This window comes from Austrofundulus limnaeus, unplaced genomic scaffold, assembly GCF_001266775.1.
Source record: "Austrofundulus limnaeus strain Quisiro unplaced genomic scaffold, Austrofundulus_limnaeus-1.0 Scaffold2, whole genome shotgun sequence".
In the NCBI taxonomy this organism is placed as follows: domain Eukaryota; kingdom Metazoa; phylum Chordata; class Actinopteri; order Cyprinodontiformes; family Rivulidae; genus Austrofundulus; species Austrofundulus limnaeus.
In genome coordinates this window covers 4431055-4445445 of record NW_013952404.1, presented here as the reverse complement: position 1 = coordinate 4445445, position 14391 = coordinate 4431055, and the positions used below count along the sequence as shown (strand labels likewise).

The window sequence follows — 14391 nt, the reverse complement described above, 5'->3', positions numbered from 1 at the left end:
GATAGATAGATAGATAGATAGATAGATAGATAGATAGATAGATAGATAGATAGATAGATAGATAGATAGATAGATAGATAGATAGATAGATAGAAGGTTGGGCATAATCGTATTGTGTGCAGTTAATCATCAGAAAAACATTGAATCCACTCTGTGCTCCTCTCCGCTTCAAATATGCTGAATATTAAAAAAAAGTTCTGTAATTAATTTATCTATAAGTACAATTTAAAATTTGATGTATAGCCTGAAGTTTGACACAATTTGGAACCGATTTTTATGAAGAGCAAATCTTTCCCRCTAAATTGGTCATGTGACCAGGACATAAGGGTGTCCAGGGCATCAATCGTCAAATTAATCGTTATCGACTAAATACCACAATTAATCGTGATAATTTTTTTTTGCCATTAATGCCCAACCCTAATAGGCAACTGCTATAGATTCTAAGAGCTGCTTTATACAAAAGAGGATTAGGACCACTAAAAAAATAATTTTGAATTTAATCTCAGAATTGTGAGGAAAAAAGTAAAAATTTTGACTTTTTTCACAATTCTGATTTTAAAGTCAGAGTTATTATTATTATTACTATTATTATTATTATTATTATTATTATTATTATTTATTTTTAAATTTTTATAGTGGCCTTAATCCTCTTTCATAGCTTTAAGGGCGTTTAAGTAAAAAATAAAAATTCATTAGCAGGCATGATGGAGCACACTTGTTACCCAGTTGCCCATCCCTGTGTTTGATCTTTAGACTTTATTTTTCATTGTGTCCTTTGTGGGTCTATAAGTGATTTCCAAAGCAAATTTATCTGTTTTTTTTAATGAAAAGTCTTCTTTTTTAGGCTGTTTCCTATTAGTAGAAGTAGTTAGCAGTTGTTTTCAAACTTTTTGTCCCATTAGCAAAACTAAACCGACTCATGACTCCAGTAATTTCTTGTTAAAGTGCACCAACATTGTTAATAAGACAATTAAACAAGGACATGATGGTAACATAAAAATACATCCAACTATTTTATCCGTTTATGAAGACCGCTTTTATTTCTTCTAACAACTACAACAGCCAAACTGTGCTTTCAGCATTTATTTTCACATTTAATTTAATGTTTGAAGACCATTTCGAGACCCACGTTTTGGTGTTTCATGGCCCTCAGTTGGACCCCGACCCAAACATTGTAACTTACGTCACTGAGACCAAAATCCATACAAGTAGCACCAAAACAATCCTGGTGCTTTACAGTCTAGATTTAAAGCTAGAGAAATAAAACTAAATACTGTCAAGGATTGTGATATAGTTGTGTTGTGCTGCAGGTGGTCATCATGAGAGACTACCAGCATAAGAACGTGGTGGAAATGTTCAAGTCTGCCCTGGTGGAGGAGGAGTTGTGGGTAATCATGGAGTACCTGCAGGGCGGAGCACTAACCAACATTGTATCTGAAACCAGGTACGAACAAGGGTATAAAAAGTAACCCTTTTTATGTGTTTTGTGGATTAAATTCAGATTAATTTTTGAAATCAACCACAAGGGGGTAGTGTGGTATCAAATGGAGAACGATCCTGTCACATCTTTCTCTCCTCTCCTTCACTCAGCTGCTGGTTTTCTTTGAAAGAAACATTATTGTTGGAAATTTGATGCTTCATAAGTCATAAGTTAACCAGCATCAGGGAGTCGTGTTTGTCTGAAATTATTGAGTCTTGGATAACGTCCTTTTCACTGGATGAGGTTGGATCAGTTGACAATAAGGAATGAAAATATTTCTGTTAAACCAGATGATGGGGAAAAAATAGCAAACTGTCACAGCCTTTACTTGTCAAAAACTACACAGGGCAGGTTATTGACAGAACAGTCAAGTCCTTTTCTGCTCAGTGTGTCAAAAATGTCAGTGATTTAAAGAATTCTTTGGTAATTTCAGATGATTGTTGTATCTATCACAGTGTGTATTATGTTAGCGTAAACCTCACAAAGCATCTGAGTTTTCTTGCAGCTTCTTCCTTTTTTATGTTTCTGTTACACCTGTGAAATATCAAAAGCACATTACTGCTGCGGATGAACAAACCTGCTCCTTTGTCATCTCTGCTGTGTGGGAGTTGTTATTCTGAACCTCGCAGCCTTTAATGTGCRGTGATTCATGAATTTTCAGCTTTTGGGGGCTGTAGTAGCCGGTAATGGAAACGTGTGAAATGCCCTTGTAAAGGCATCCTGTGAGTGTGYGTAAACTTGTTTTCCCCGCAGGCTGAGTGAAGAGCAGATCGCCACAGTGTGTGAAGCCGTTCTGCAGGCCCTGGCCTATCTCCACTCACAGGGCGTCATTCACAGAGACATCAAGAGTGACTCTATACTGCTCACATTAGACGGAAGGGTACGGTGTGTCATCTTCACATCTTTAGCTTCTTCCTTTTTGCTTTTCGTGGGAGTAAACTGTTTTCTTTTMTTCCTTCTTCTTCTTGTCTGTGTTCTTTCCAGGTAAAGCTTTCAGACTTTGGCTTCTGTGCCCAGATCAGTAAGGACATCCCCAAGAGGAAGTCTCTGGTGGGGACGCCTTACTGGATGGCTCCTGAGGTCATCTCCAAATCACCATATGGCACTGAGGTGAACATATTCAGCTGTTGTTCTCTCGGGTAAAAAGCATAAACTGCGCAAACAAGAGATTATTAAGTTTCTCAGCAGGTGACAGGAATCAGCTGACTTACAGCTTGACCAGTGTTGGACAGATTAGGTACTCAAAACCTTTGTTTTTTTTATTTAAAAAGCAGTCCTCTGGTTTGAAAACCTCAGACATGGGATTGACTGTTCATATCACATTAAAAACTAAAGTCAGATGAAGATTAGGAGACTTAACAGACTACTTAAAGAAAACTTATTCTGCTTTCTAAAATAAAAATTTAGAGGCTGGATTTTAATGACAAACAGGCTACCTCTGTCTTGTAAACTGAAGCCTGGTCCTGTTTTGGAGAAAATGTACAATTTTTAACTTTTGAACTCACCAAAGCTGTTTGAGTGCTTTTTATTTATTTATTTATTTATTTATTGTAAATTACTTTTATTTCAATAAATTCTGGAGATAATAAAAGGGTTAGATATTATAAGATTTATTCTTCTTCTGCTGCCTTTCATTTTATTTGATTTTTAATTGCATATTTTTATTTTCTATTGTATATAGTTATTTTGTTTTTAATGAAATTAATACATTTCTAAAAATATATTTTTAAAGAAATAGGAATCTACAAATTATCAATTCAAAAACCGATCATGAGAATCGGTCCAGAAATCTATGCATAATTATGATAATAATGATAATAATCTATGATAGGTGTACAGGTGTATAATAGCATTAACATTGTAGAGATACTCCAACATAACTTCTCATATTTAACCTAACTAATATCGACTAATATTAATATAGTTAATATATGAGGAAACGGGTTCTTTAAAATTTTAAATATTAATATTCATAACCATCACCTTTATTATGACCAAGACTTTGACAATGAGTATCATAGTCAATAAAGTTTATCTAAAAATAAATGATATTTATTTTACAAAACAATTATTTACATACAAACTCATTGGAAGATGGATAAGGGTTTTACATAAGTTGAATAATCAACCATTAACTCTTAAAAAGGGTTAAATCTCGTTAATTTGACAACTTATATGACACAAYAAGGTTCTTTGATGTTAAATAACCTAATTGAGGCAAATTCTTAGTAAGAGTGAAGTAAAAGTTAAGTTTAGTGAAGGAAAAGTGGTTATTATGGAGAGTGAACTAGATTTTATCTTATCAATACTGTAAAAAGCCAGAAGGATGGAGCGGTCTTTAGTGACACAGCCAGGACTCCCGACACTTTGTAATCAACGTTCAGCTTTACCTTTTCAGACGTCAGTCAGGTAAGCTTTGAAGGTGTCCAGGTTTCAGACCTCTGAGACCGCTTAGGACCGTCAGCACTGCTCCGGACTTAACTTCAGGAAGTTGATTATCTTTGGGTCGGTCCGGTTCCGTGTCAATCTGACACTCCGTCGTTTGGCTTCTTCAGATTAAAAACAAAAGCGTCTCTGTGGAGTCTCAACTTCAAAGAGAGTTGCTGGGGGCCCACGACTGGCGTCGTCGTTAGGCTAGTGGGAAGATTTAGCTCTTTAGCTCTTGAGCTAAAACCTTCACCACAAGGTTCTGCTCTCTGCTGGGAGAGACCAGACCAGACAGTCCTCGAGTCTGACCCGCGTCAGACTCCGCTCGAACTGAACTGGGTGTCGACCGGGACTCAACTGCCGGACTGTCGTCCGTGTTAGTATAGAAAAGATAAGAGAGGGGAGGTAGAGAGAATCGTCTCTGGTCGACCTTGTTGTTAACAGGTGTGAATCAGAACGTTAGAGGAGCGTCGAAGTTCTCATGGGAAACTTTGCCTCCTAGACAAAACAACCCCTGTTTTACATGCTCAAAGCTTCTTCTGTTAACTCTCAGCTTTTAGTGAAACTTCTCACATCAACCTCTGTTTTACATAACTAGAAAATCATACACTTTTATAGTGAATCAAAAATAGAAAAACATAATCACCTTATATTCAAATAATGGTTGATTAACATACACAAAATAAACATTAAAATGATATATTTTGTGATTTTCTTCTTTTCTCTGGTTATAGTGAGAAGAACATAACTTGTCATTCWGTTAAGCATATAACTTTAACTTTAAAATGATAACTTTAATTAAGAAATAACTTTTGCTTAAGTAAAATATGTAAAGTCAAAACATATAAAGAACATTACTATTTTGTTTATTATCTTGAYTATAGAGAATAAAATGAAATAAAATGTCCCTTAATKGTTTAAGAAAACATGTTATGACCATAAAAATGAACAGAGTTCTGTTCTTTAAAGGAGGCCTTCCGTGGTCAAGTTCAAAGGCAGGTGGAACGTTTATTCCACCCAGGGTGACCACTACAACATTTACTTTGCTACACTTCAAGTGGAATTTTTTAATGTAACTTTTACTTGTATTTTGTTACATTCAAAACATAAAAAGGATCATTTTACTTCTTAGTTGCAYGTTACATATTTAAATATGAGCAGAACTCATCATAAAAGGAGTTGTTTATGTACTCTAAAAAATGAAGCATTGAATTTACCAAGTTCTCTCAGCTGGATCTGAGTTGAGTAAATCGAGCAATTTTCTTCAATTTATTCACTTAGTTTAAGGGGAACCAGTTTGGTTAAGCAAGTTAAATGGTTCATTCCTTAGAGAGTAAAAGTACTTATAATTTTCCGATTATTTTGAGCGGTTTTATGACTTTTATTCAAAGTTCTTTTCTTATTAGTGAAATTCATTTTTTGCCAAGTCATTTCCTGTTAAGGTATTTTTACTCTGAGTTATTTTTTTCAAGGTTAGTTTCACGGTTCTTCTGTGTGCGACCAGGTTGACGTGTGGTCGATGGGCATCATGGTGGTAGAGATGGTGGATGGAGAGCCACCGTACTTCAGTGAAACGCCTGTAGCAGCCATGAAGAGGCTCAGGGACGAGCCAGCGCCGACTGTTCGAAATGTCAGCCAGGTCTGAGAAAACTCTCACATGCAGAAAACTCTTAATGTAAACACAAAAATCTAATATAAATTCAAATTAGCCGGGGGGAAATGTTGTTTACAAGCTTCTAAAAACGACTGCGGTGATTTAAAATGCATGCACGTCTCTGTGGTTCAGATCTCCCCAGTTCTCAAAGACTTCCTGGATCGCATGCTGACTCGGGACCCATTGGAGCGGGCCAGCGCCACCGACCTGCTGGAGCACCCCTTCCTGCTGCAGAGCGGCTCACCTCAGTGCCTGGTCCCACTGGTGGAGCAGTACCGGAAACGCATGTCCCGTTGCTGACCCCTCGGGGCCTAACAGACCACAATGGCCCCCTTCCAGGCCTCTGAAGAGGACCAGCACCGGGTACCCAGCACCCGAGCGAAGCTCCAGAGAAGCAGACCAGCGTGACGGTGCCACAATTTGTTGACGGACACGACACGGCCTCGGGCGTGCAAGAAGCACTTTAGGAGTGAGTTCAAGCGAACATGCAAGTCCTCGCCTCTCAATTCAGTTCGGTCAGAATAAATTAATTGGCTTCCTTTAACATTCAGAGGGAAACGGCACAACGCGGTGCGCATCACACTGATGGCACACATCTATCTTCCAAACATGTGCTACCCTGAAAACCCTTTATAGTGTTCATAGTGGGCATTATTGCCAGCTAATTAAGCTGATGTTAGGCTCAAAACACAGTAGCTCATTGTGACAGGATTAGAATAACCTCTGCACACACACACACTGCTGTGGAAATTGGACGACGACGCGGGTAATACACACACTTTGCATGGCCAAATTGAGGCACACCTGGCCTGATGTGAATGCTTGAATACGTACTGTGATGTGAAAGACAATTCCCTTTATTAGCATAACGAACGGGTGAATAAAAAGCCCAGCTGCTATTACTGGGCTGCTGGAGAAATCACCAGTTCCTCTTTTTCATATTTATTCTTTATTTCTAACAAGGTGTTGTGAGTTGTTTGTATGATGTGAAGTTCCAAATAAGGTTTCATAATTAAGTATGGACTTCGAGCATAAATAGATCAATTAATAATGTACATAAATATCCTGATTACAAGGTCTTTAAACCTGCTGATCGACTGCAGTAAATGATATTTACTAAAATGTGAGTAGAGTTGTGAGTGTGCGCCAGGTGACATGTCATTGTTTGCCTCGGCTGAAACCCTCTTTGTATTGTGATCGGTTTAAAACAGAAATCACAGGATGTGTGCTTCATCCCGAAGATGATGATGTGTGAGTGTGTGTTTGCACTTGTTTGCCTAGATAAAGCACACAGGCTTGGCATGTCATGCTGCAGGACGCAAAAAAACAAAAACAAACAAAAAAACCTGCTGAGAAACACTTTGCACACAGTCTTTGTAATCCAACACGGATACATGTCGACATGGTTTCATGTATTTTTATTCCTGTGTGGATCGTCCATGGAGAGAGAATTACATGTTTTAATTTTGTATGAAATAATAAACAATTAATGAATCATTTAAAAACTCGTTACTAACTTGAAGACACGCACTTGACTAAGAATGTTTTATTGCATTTATTAGGCTTTGATTGCACAGACACTCAATATCTTTAAGCAAAATACACTGTTTTTGAAAACACAGAAACACTAGAACATATATAAATGTTAAAAAATTCAGTTTTAGTAGCGTGGCATGTGTTGTTACAGATCATTTTAAATATATGATAACCAAACAGTGTACAGTTTTATGCAAATGAGCAATTATATTTATTTTTCTTTGTTTTATATAAACATTGTAAATCAAACAGCAAAAAAAAGCTATCAGAATTGTCAGAAATCCAAATGGAATTAAAAAAAGAAAACAAACATCCTGCCATTATTTGTTGTTGGGTCTAATCAAAGGTGGACTGAGAGGAGTAGCTTTCAAATTCACACTTGACGGCGCTGATGCTGTCGACGCTCTGCTGACTGTTGACCTGCTGGTGTGCGTGGGACAGAGGGAAGGTTTCGGAGCGGGACATCCGGCCTCTTCTGCTCGAGGAGCCAGACGAGCAGTCGATCACCATCCTCATGAACTCCGGGGCGGTGAACCGACGCAGGAGTCTGGTCCCGAGGCCCATCAGTCTGGGAGCGTGGCCGGGGACCTCCATCCCTCCTCTGGCAAAAAGCAGTTTGTTGGGTCTGGAAGTCGAGCCGAGGCTTCCCCTCTTCTGCCACTCTCTCCGGCCGGGTTGAGCGCTGAAGTTGGCCCCTTCGTTCTGCGACTCCTGGAGAGCTTTCGACGACTGCRCCTTGCTGTTTAAAAGAGGCGTTGGCACTGGAACAGTTTTGTTGCTGTCATTTGTCAGGCCCCGAGCGTTCCCTTGACATTTCATCTTGTCCATCAGGCATCGCTCATCCTGCAGCGAGGCTCTCTTTAATTTGCTGGCTGACAGGCTCATGTCACGCACGTCGCCCTGATAGGACTGCTTTCTGCTGCTCAGGAGGTCCAGGTTAAACGACTTTGCCTTTCCCCAGAGAGGAAAACTCTCCGGTGTTTGTTCTGGAAGCCGAGCGTCTCGGCTGACAGGTTTCTGGCTCGGCTCGGGATGGGAGTTCATTATTTTTGACCCCTTCAGCTCTCGAAGCTGGCAGTTTTGCAGTTGTTTGGCCGTGAAGAGAATGCCGTCATCCTCTTCGCTCTGATTTTTTTCGATCTGAGCAGGCAGAGCCCAGCTGTGGGGATGATTATCCTCTTGAGACTGGCTTCTGGGACATCTGAAGTGGCTCCCCGAGCCGCCGCTGTCTCCAGTCCTCGTCTGTCTCTGAAATACGTCTGGCAGTTGCTCACCGCTCGTCGGCGTCTTGGAAAACCTCTCCAGAAGGTGCCTCGGGAGCCGACTGGGTAGCTGGCATTCTACCTCAACAGCGGCGGCCACGCCAACAAGCGGGTCCTCTTTGCCAGCGACCCTCCTGCAGGGAAAGTTCAAAACCTGGAGACACTGGTTGTGTCCAAAGAAGCTGGCGATCTCTGTGGCGGAGTGGCCGGCGTTGTTGGTCCTGTCCAGCCTCAGCCCCAGTCTTTTGAAAGCTCTCACCAGAAACTCCAGAACTTGGCTGTGTCCTGAGAAGGCGGCATACATGAGGGGGCTGTTACCCCAGGCGTCGGACACGTCCGGGTCAGCGTTGAATTGCACCAGAAGCTTGACCACGTCCAGGTGCCCCGTCTCGCAGGCGTGGCTCAGGGCCGTGCGCCCGTCCTCGTCCTGGCAGTTGACGCTCGCCCCTCTCTCCAGCAAGAGCCGGGTGAACTTGGTCCGGGTGCCGGGGTCCTGCAGGCAGACGGCGTACATGAGCGGGGTGCGGCTGTTCTCCGTCTTCGAGTTGATGATGCGCCCGTCCAAGGCGTCCAGGATGAAGCGCGCCAGGTGGACTTTACCGCCGTGCATGGCGTCCAGGAAGGTCTTGGTGCCAGAGCCCTGGCGCAGGTCTTTTGGCCGCATCATTTTCCCCAAAAAGGCACCCACTTGYGGAGCCGAGCGAGCCGAGTGGGAAGTTTTTCTGAGGCTCTCTGTGATGACAGCAGCGTTCAGCACAGAGTAAGACTCGCAGAGCAGCTGCCAGTGTTTTTATACCTCCCTCTTCACATGCCCTCCCCACGTTGCCAAGGAAACAAACGTCTGAGGACCATTATGCGGTGGCAGCATCCATTCAACCCGAGCACTCTGCCTGCAGAGAWATATATGCTATTTGAACAGAATAATTACTCAAGGAGAAAAACATGGCCAGTGTTTTTCATGTCAGGTCTGTGGGGGAACTTAAAACTGCCTTTTTTTCTTTTACTGGAGGCGAATAAATAAAAAGTATCCTTGCTGTTGACAAAATAGTAAGATATACTCCGTGAAATCTGCCAATCGAGAAGTTTGTTTCGTCTCGTTCGAGGCTGCGAACAGGTCGGAGTGAGATTAACGTCAGGTTTTTCAGACTTCTCTTCAACATTTATCTTTCTTTTCTCCGCTCCATCCATCAGCCTTGTGTTTACGCCCGCAGTTCGCTTCAGCCTCAAAACACCACGAACAGCAACAAGTTCAAATCATGCTGCTCTCTCATGCTTTCAGCTTCTCAAGGTTCTGTAATAATAAATAAATAAATTTAAAAAAAATGCTGCCTGAAGGACTTCAGCCAATCAGCACAACAATAAAACGGCAGTGAAATAAATGTGAAGCTTTCCCTGACTTGGATTCTTTTAATCTCAAACTTTGCTACAGAACATGTATGATAATAAACATTTTTTTATAATAACACTGAGCTGCTTCCATAATCTGTTGTGTTTCTGCATAAAACAGCAGGTAAAGCTTTTCTGTTTCTGCCTCTTTTGTTCCAACTAAATGACAAATTTGAGCTTTAATTTGTCTAATTTACTTAAAGTCTCACAAAAAAAAGAGCACTCGCACATCTGTTCTTCCCCGAAAACGACCAGGCTTTCATTTTAATTGCTAATATAAATCTCAGCAGGACCAAAAACCCGTGTTGGTGACGAACACCTGGATTCCAGCTTGCTCACCGTTCATCATCCGGCCTCATCAAACCCTCAGCGGGTCATTTATGTGGCTTCGAACCGCGTGTTCATTCAAACACGGCTGAGCTTCATCAGCAGATGCTTCCGTTTGACATTACGGATTACCATGTGGCTTCATATTCTGACTACTTGAGACGTTTAAATTGTTGGTCTGAAGCAGGGGTAGGCAACTGGCGGCCCATGGGCCACGTGTGACTCACATCAGACCTGTCAATGAGCCCCACCCCCAATTGYTTTATTTTACTTAAAAAAACACTTAAATCAATCCTTAGAATCTAACATGCTTTATGATTTTTAAGTAAAAACAAGTAAATACATAATTTTTTTGTGAGTTAGACCAGAATTTTAGCGCAAACTTATGCGTTTTGTCTGCTTAGAGACGCTGTCTGCCATGAAGGTTTTTAATATAAGTCGCCACTGTAACACGTTGCACAAAGCTAAATAAGAGACATAAACAACGGAGACTTTTTACCACAACCACAACCAGGAGTCTGCACTCAAGGTGACTTATGTCGTTACACTTCTGCTCTCTAAACAAAGTGTTTTTTTTTTGTTTATTTGCTTCAAAAATGTTGTGTTTATATTTATTAATCAAGTGTACAACTGTTACACGTGCATTTGAGCATGAAATATTTTAGGTTACCACACTGTACGTTGGTTCCACTTTAAATCTGTCAAACCGCTCATTATTGCAAATGTGGAATCAGCCAATCACATGGCAGCAACTCAATGCATTTAGGCATGTAGACATGGCCAAAATGATCTGCTGCAGTTCAAACCAGCATCAGAACGAGGAAGAAAGGTGATTTAACGTGGTGTGGTTGTTGGTTCCAGACGGGCTGGTCTGAGTATTTCASAAACTGCTGATCTACTGGGATTTTCACCMACAACCATCTCTAGGGTTTACAGAGAATAGTCCAAAAAACAGAAAACATCCAGTGAGCGGCATGTGGGTGCAAATGCCTTGTTGATGTCAGAGGTCAGAGGAGAATGGTCAGACTGGTTTGGGCTGATAGAACGACAACAGTAACTTAAACAACCAGTCGTTACAACCRAGGTCTGCAGAAGAGCATCTCTGAACACACAACACATCAAACCTTGAGGCAGATGGGCTACAGCAGCAGAAGACCACACCGGGTGCCACTCCTTTCAGCTAAGAACAGGAAACTGAGGCTACGATTCACACAGGCTCACCAAAACTGGACAACAGAAGACTGGAAAAACGTTGCCTGGTCTGATGAGTCTTGATTTCTGCTGCAACATTCGGATGGTAGGGTCAGAATTTGGTGTCAACAACATGAAAGCATGGATCCATCCTGCCTTATATCAATGGTTCAGGCTGGTGGTGGTGGTGCAGTGGCGTGGGAGATATTTTCCTGACACACCAACCAAACAGTCTGCACCTAATTTCATGTCATTTCTTAGAACATAAAGAAAATTACTCTCATACTTAATGCAGGAACCTCCACTTAAATATGAAAGATTTAAAGAAATTCATCATTTCTGCAATATTTCTGAAGTTTCTAAGTCTCATTAGCAAAACTTCGGACAGCCTGTAATTAAAAACAGCATTAAGGTAAAAAAAAAAAAACAGAACAAAAAATAACAAAAAAATTAGAAAATATGCATGGGAACATAATGAAGTTTTCAATTACTATTAAAGCATGAAAATGAATGAAATCAATCTGCAAAACTTAAAAACCTCCTAAACTAAATTAATATACTACCTGCTTAACAACCCCAACAACAACAGAGGATTAAATTTAAACAGACGACTTGTTTACTGCGTTTTTTTTTTAATGGGTTGATTTACTCCTTATTTGTAAAGGCTTGGGAGAAAATCCCATCTAGATTTAAAATGATTTAAATGCCACAACCAAAACCCCAGAAAAGTAATAATAAAAGTCTGACTTTGCAATTATTTCAATTCAATAGAGCACCTTGAGGTATCTCAAGGAGAGTGGTCTAATTTAGAAGCAAAAAGCAGCTGGAAAAAATCTCAAAGGCAGAAAAAATTTCTTCTCAGACCTTACTTAAGAAAAATAAATGAAAAGTAAGAAATAAAAGATTTTGATCCTTGTAATTTCTGCTGTGTGTTGTTAATCATAATAGTTCAGCTTTCATTTCTCAGCAAAGCTAAAAGTCTTTTGTTTGACACAGAAATAATGTAAATGTGAAGGAGTGACTTTGTTTTTAATGATTTGAATTGTAAATGTTTTTTCTTTCATAATTTAACAGATTTTCCTCAGATTTTAGTGAAATGTCTGAGACACATTTAGGCTAAAATACATCAGGAGTTTGTTACTAAAGCAGTTTCATATAGTTTGTTAAAAGACCAGTTAGTCTTCAGCCTTATTCCTGACTGTTTTCATCAGCAGAGAGTTCAAACTAACGTTCAGCAGAGTCAAAAAAAAAAAAATCTTCAGATAAACACATCCCCCTGACTGAAATGTGTCACATGAAGTTTGATTCATTTTAAAATCCAATCCTTCTGTGAGTCTTAATCTGTCCAGTTACTAAAAGCCTTCCTCCACAGATACAAACTCTGAACAAAGTCCGGTTCACCATGTTGTAAATATTTATGTCACACATCAGCTTCATCGTGGGACCATTTGTCTGTTTTCTTTTGAGGCTATAACATTAATAACAGCTGGCTAATTTGACACAGCCACCCGAAATAAAGCAACCACTAACTGTGTTAAYGCCAAGATGGTAAAAATTTAATTCAAAATGTGTTCATGAAAACAATAGAGACGTACCTGGGGTCTGGCAGTTTGAAGTGCAGCACAAACACCGGCCTTAAGTTTGATGTCGTGTAGGGAAGCGTTAGCAGTGTTAGCAGTGTTAGCAGCGTTAGCCGTGTTAGCAGCGTTAGCAGCATTAGCAGTGTTAGCAGCATTAGCAGTGTTAGCAGCGTTAGCAGCGTTAGCAGCGTTAGCAGCATTAGCAGCGTTAGCAGCATTAGCAGTGATAGCAGAATTAGCAGCGTTAGCAGTGTTAGCAGCGTTAGCAGCGTTAGCAGCATTAGCAGCGTTAGCAGTGTTAGCAGCATTAGCAGTGTTAGCAGCGTTAGTAGTGTTAGCAGCGTTAGCAATGTTAGCAGCGTTAGCAGTGTTAGCAGCGTTAGCAGTGTTAGCAGTGTTAGCAGTGTTAGCAGCGTTAGCAGAGTTAACAGTGTTAGCAGTGTTAGCAGCGTTAGCAGAGTTAGCAGCGTTAACAGTGTTAGCAGTGTTAGCAGCGTTAGCAGCATTAACAGTGTTAGCAGCGTTAGCAGAGTTAGCAGCATTAGCAATGTTAGCAGCGTTAGCAGTGTTAGCAGAGTTAGCAGAGTTAGCAGTGTTAGCAGTGTTAGCAGCATTCGCAGTGTTAGCAGCGTTAGCAGTGTTAGCAGTGTTAGCAGCATTAGCAGTGTTAGCAGCATTAGCAGTGTTAGCAGCGTTAGCAGAGTTAGCAGCGTTAACAGTGTTAGCAGCATTAGCAGCGTCAGCAGAGTTGGCAGCGTTAGCAGTGTTAGCAGCATTAGCGGCGTTAGCAGCATTAGCAGTGTTAGCGGTGTTAACATTTGTCGCAGGGAGATTTCAGAACAAACCCTGGCACCAACAGCAAAAGCTGTGTTCTAGTCTGAAGTTCTTAAATGTAAATATTAACATTTAGCTTCAACATTTAAGATTCAACCTTCATGTTTAGATTTAGGATTTAACATGTATTATTTAATATTTAAATTTAACATTTAGTGAAATTGGACAAAATGTAAAATGTGTAACAGTGAGCTACATAAAAATAATGTTAGTGAAACAATTTTAACACTCAGAAAGTGAGCTAAAGAATGAAAATGTGTTTGTGACTTTTTTAAACATTTTAGTATACACTTATAGCGCCGTGTATTAGGACTATAACAGCATATACAGTATAACTAGCTGATTTGATTTTCTAAAAGTAAGCAAAATTTATTTAAAATAAAATTAATTTATATAACGAATAAACAAAAAGAAGTTTGAAGCTCTTACCGTACTTCCAAAGTACACTGTGTTGTATATTTTGAAGGTAAATAGGAAGACAGTGTTTTTGTTGTTTTTTAATGACTTTTTGAAGTTTTTATTGTTGGATTTATTTGTATTTTGGGTTTCCTGTGTTTATTTTACTTACCTGTGTTTAGATTATTTTCCGTCACTCTCTCCGCCTCACTGCTCCTCCGGTCTGCCAAATCCACTCTCACCTGCATCTCTTCAGCCTCTCAGTCAGTCCAGCATTTCTGATCCATCCGGTCCTCCTGTGGGTCCTCATTGTGATTC

General features: G+C 40.2%; 2 protein-coding genes and 1 long non-coding RNA gene across 4 annotated transcripts in view; 1 reads left to right on the top strand and 2 right to left on the bottom strand.

Moving 5' to 3' along the window:
• Nucleotides 1-7060, top strand: part of pak6 (p21 (RAC1) activated kinase 6) — a 27074-nt gene extending 20014 nt beyond the window's left edge. Inside the window, exons 5-9 of the mRNA XM_014011646.1 lie at nucleotides 1311-1444; nucleotides 2234-2360; nucleotides 2465-2590; nucleotides 5412-5546; nucleotides 5694-7060. Of these exons, the coding sequence (XP_013867100.1) occupies nucleotides 1311-1444; nucleotides 2234-2360; nucleotides 2465-2590; nucleotides 5412-5546; nucleotides 5694-5861 (690 nt within the window). The 3' untranslated portion in view covers nucleotides 5862-7060. The remainder of the gene's footprint in view (nucleotides 1-1310; nucleotides 1445-2233; nucleotides 2361-2464; nucleotides 2591-5411; nucleotides 5547-5693) is intronic.
• LOC106519843 (uncharacterized) overlaps nucleotides 1-14354 on the bottom strand; it is a 33906-nt gene extending 19552 nt beyond the window's left edge. The window contains exon 1 of the long non-coding RNA XR_001310483.1: nucleotides 14316-14354. This is a non-coding gene — a long non-coding RNA (uncharacterized LOC106519843). The remainder of the gene's footprint in view (nucleotides 1-14315) is intronic.
• Nucleotides 6996-14391, bottom strand: ankrd63 (ankyrin repeat domain 63). 2 transcript variants are annotated; one of them, XM_014011659.1, is made up of 2 exons: nucleotides 14246-14391; nucleotides 6996-9650 (listed from the first exon to the last, which is right to left on the bottom strand). In XM_014011659.1, exon 2 carries the CDS (start codon nucleotides 9024-9026, stop codon nucleotides 7434-7436), a length of 1593 nt encoding a protein of 530 aa, XP_013867113.1. In that variant the 5' UTR covers nucleotides 9027-9650; nucleotides 14246-14391; the 3' UTR covers nucleotides 6996-7433. The 2 variants fall into 2 exon arrangements, with proteins under 2 accessions (XP_013867113.1, XP_013867121.1); XM_014011667.1 differs by having other exon boundaries at nucleotides 6996-9249.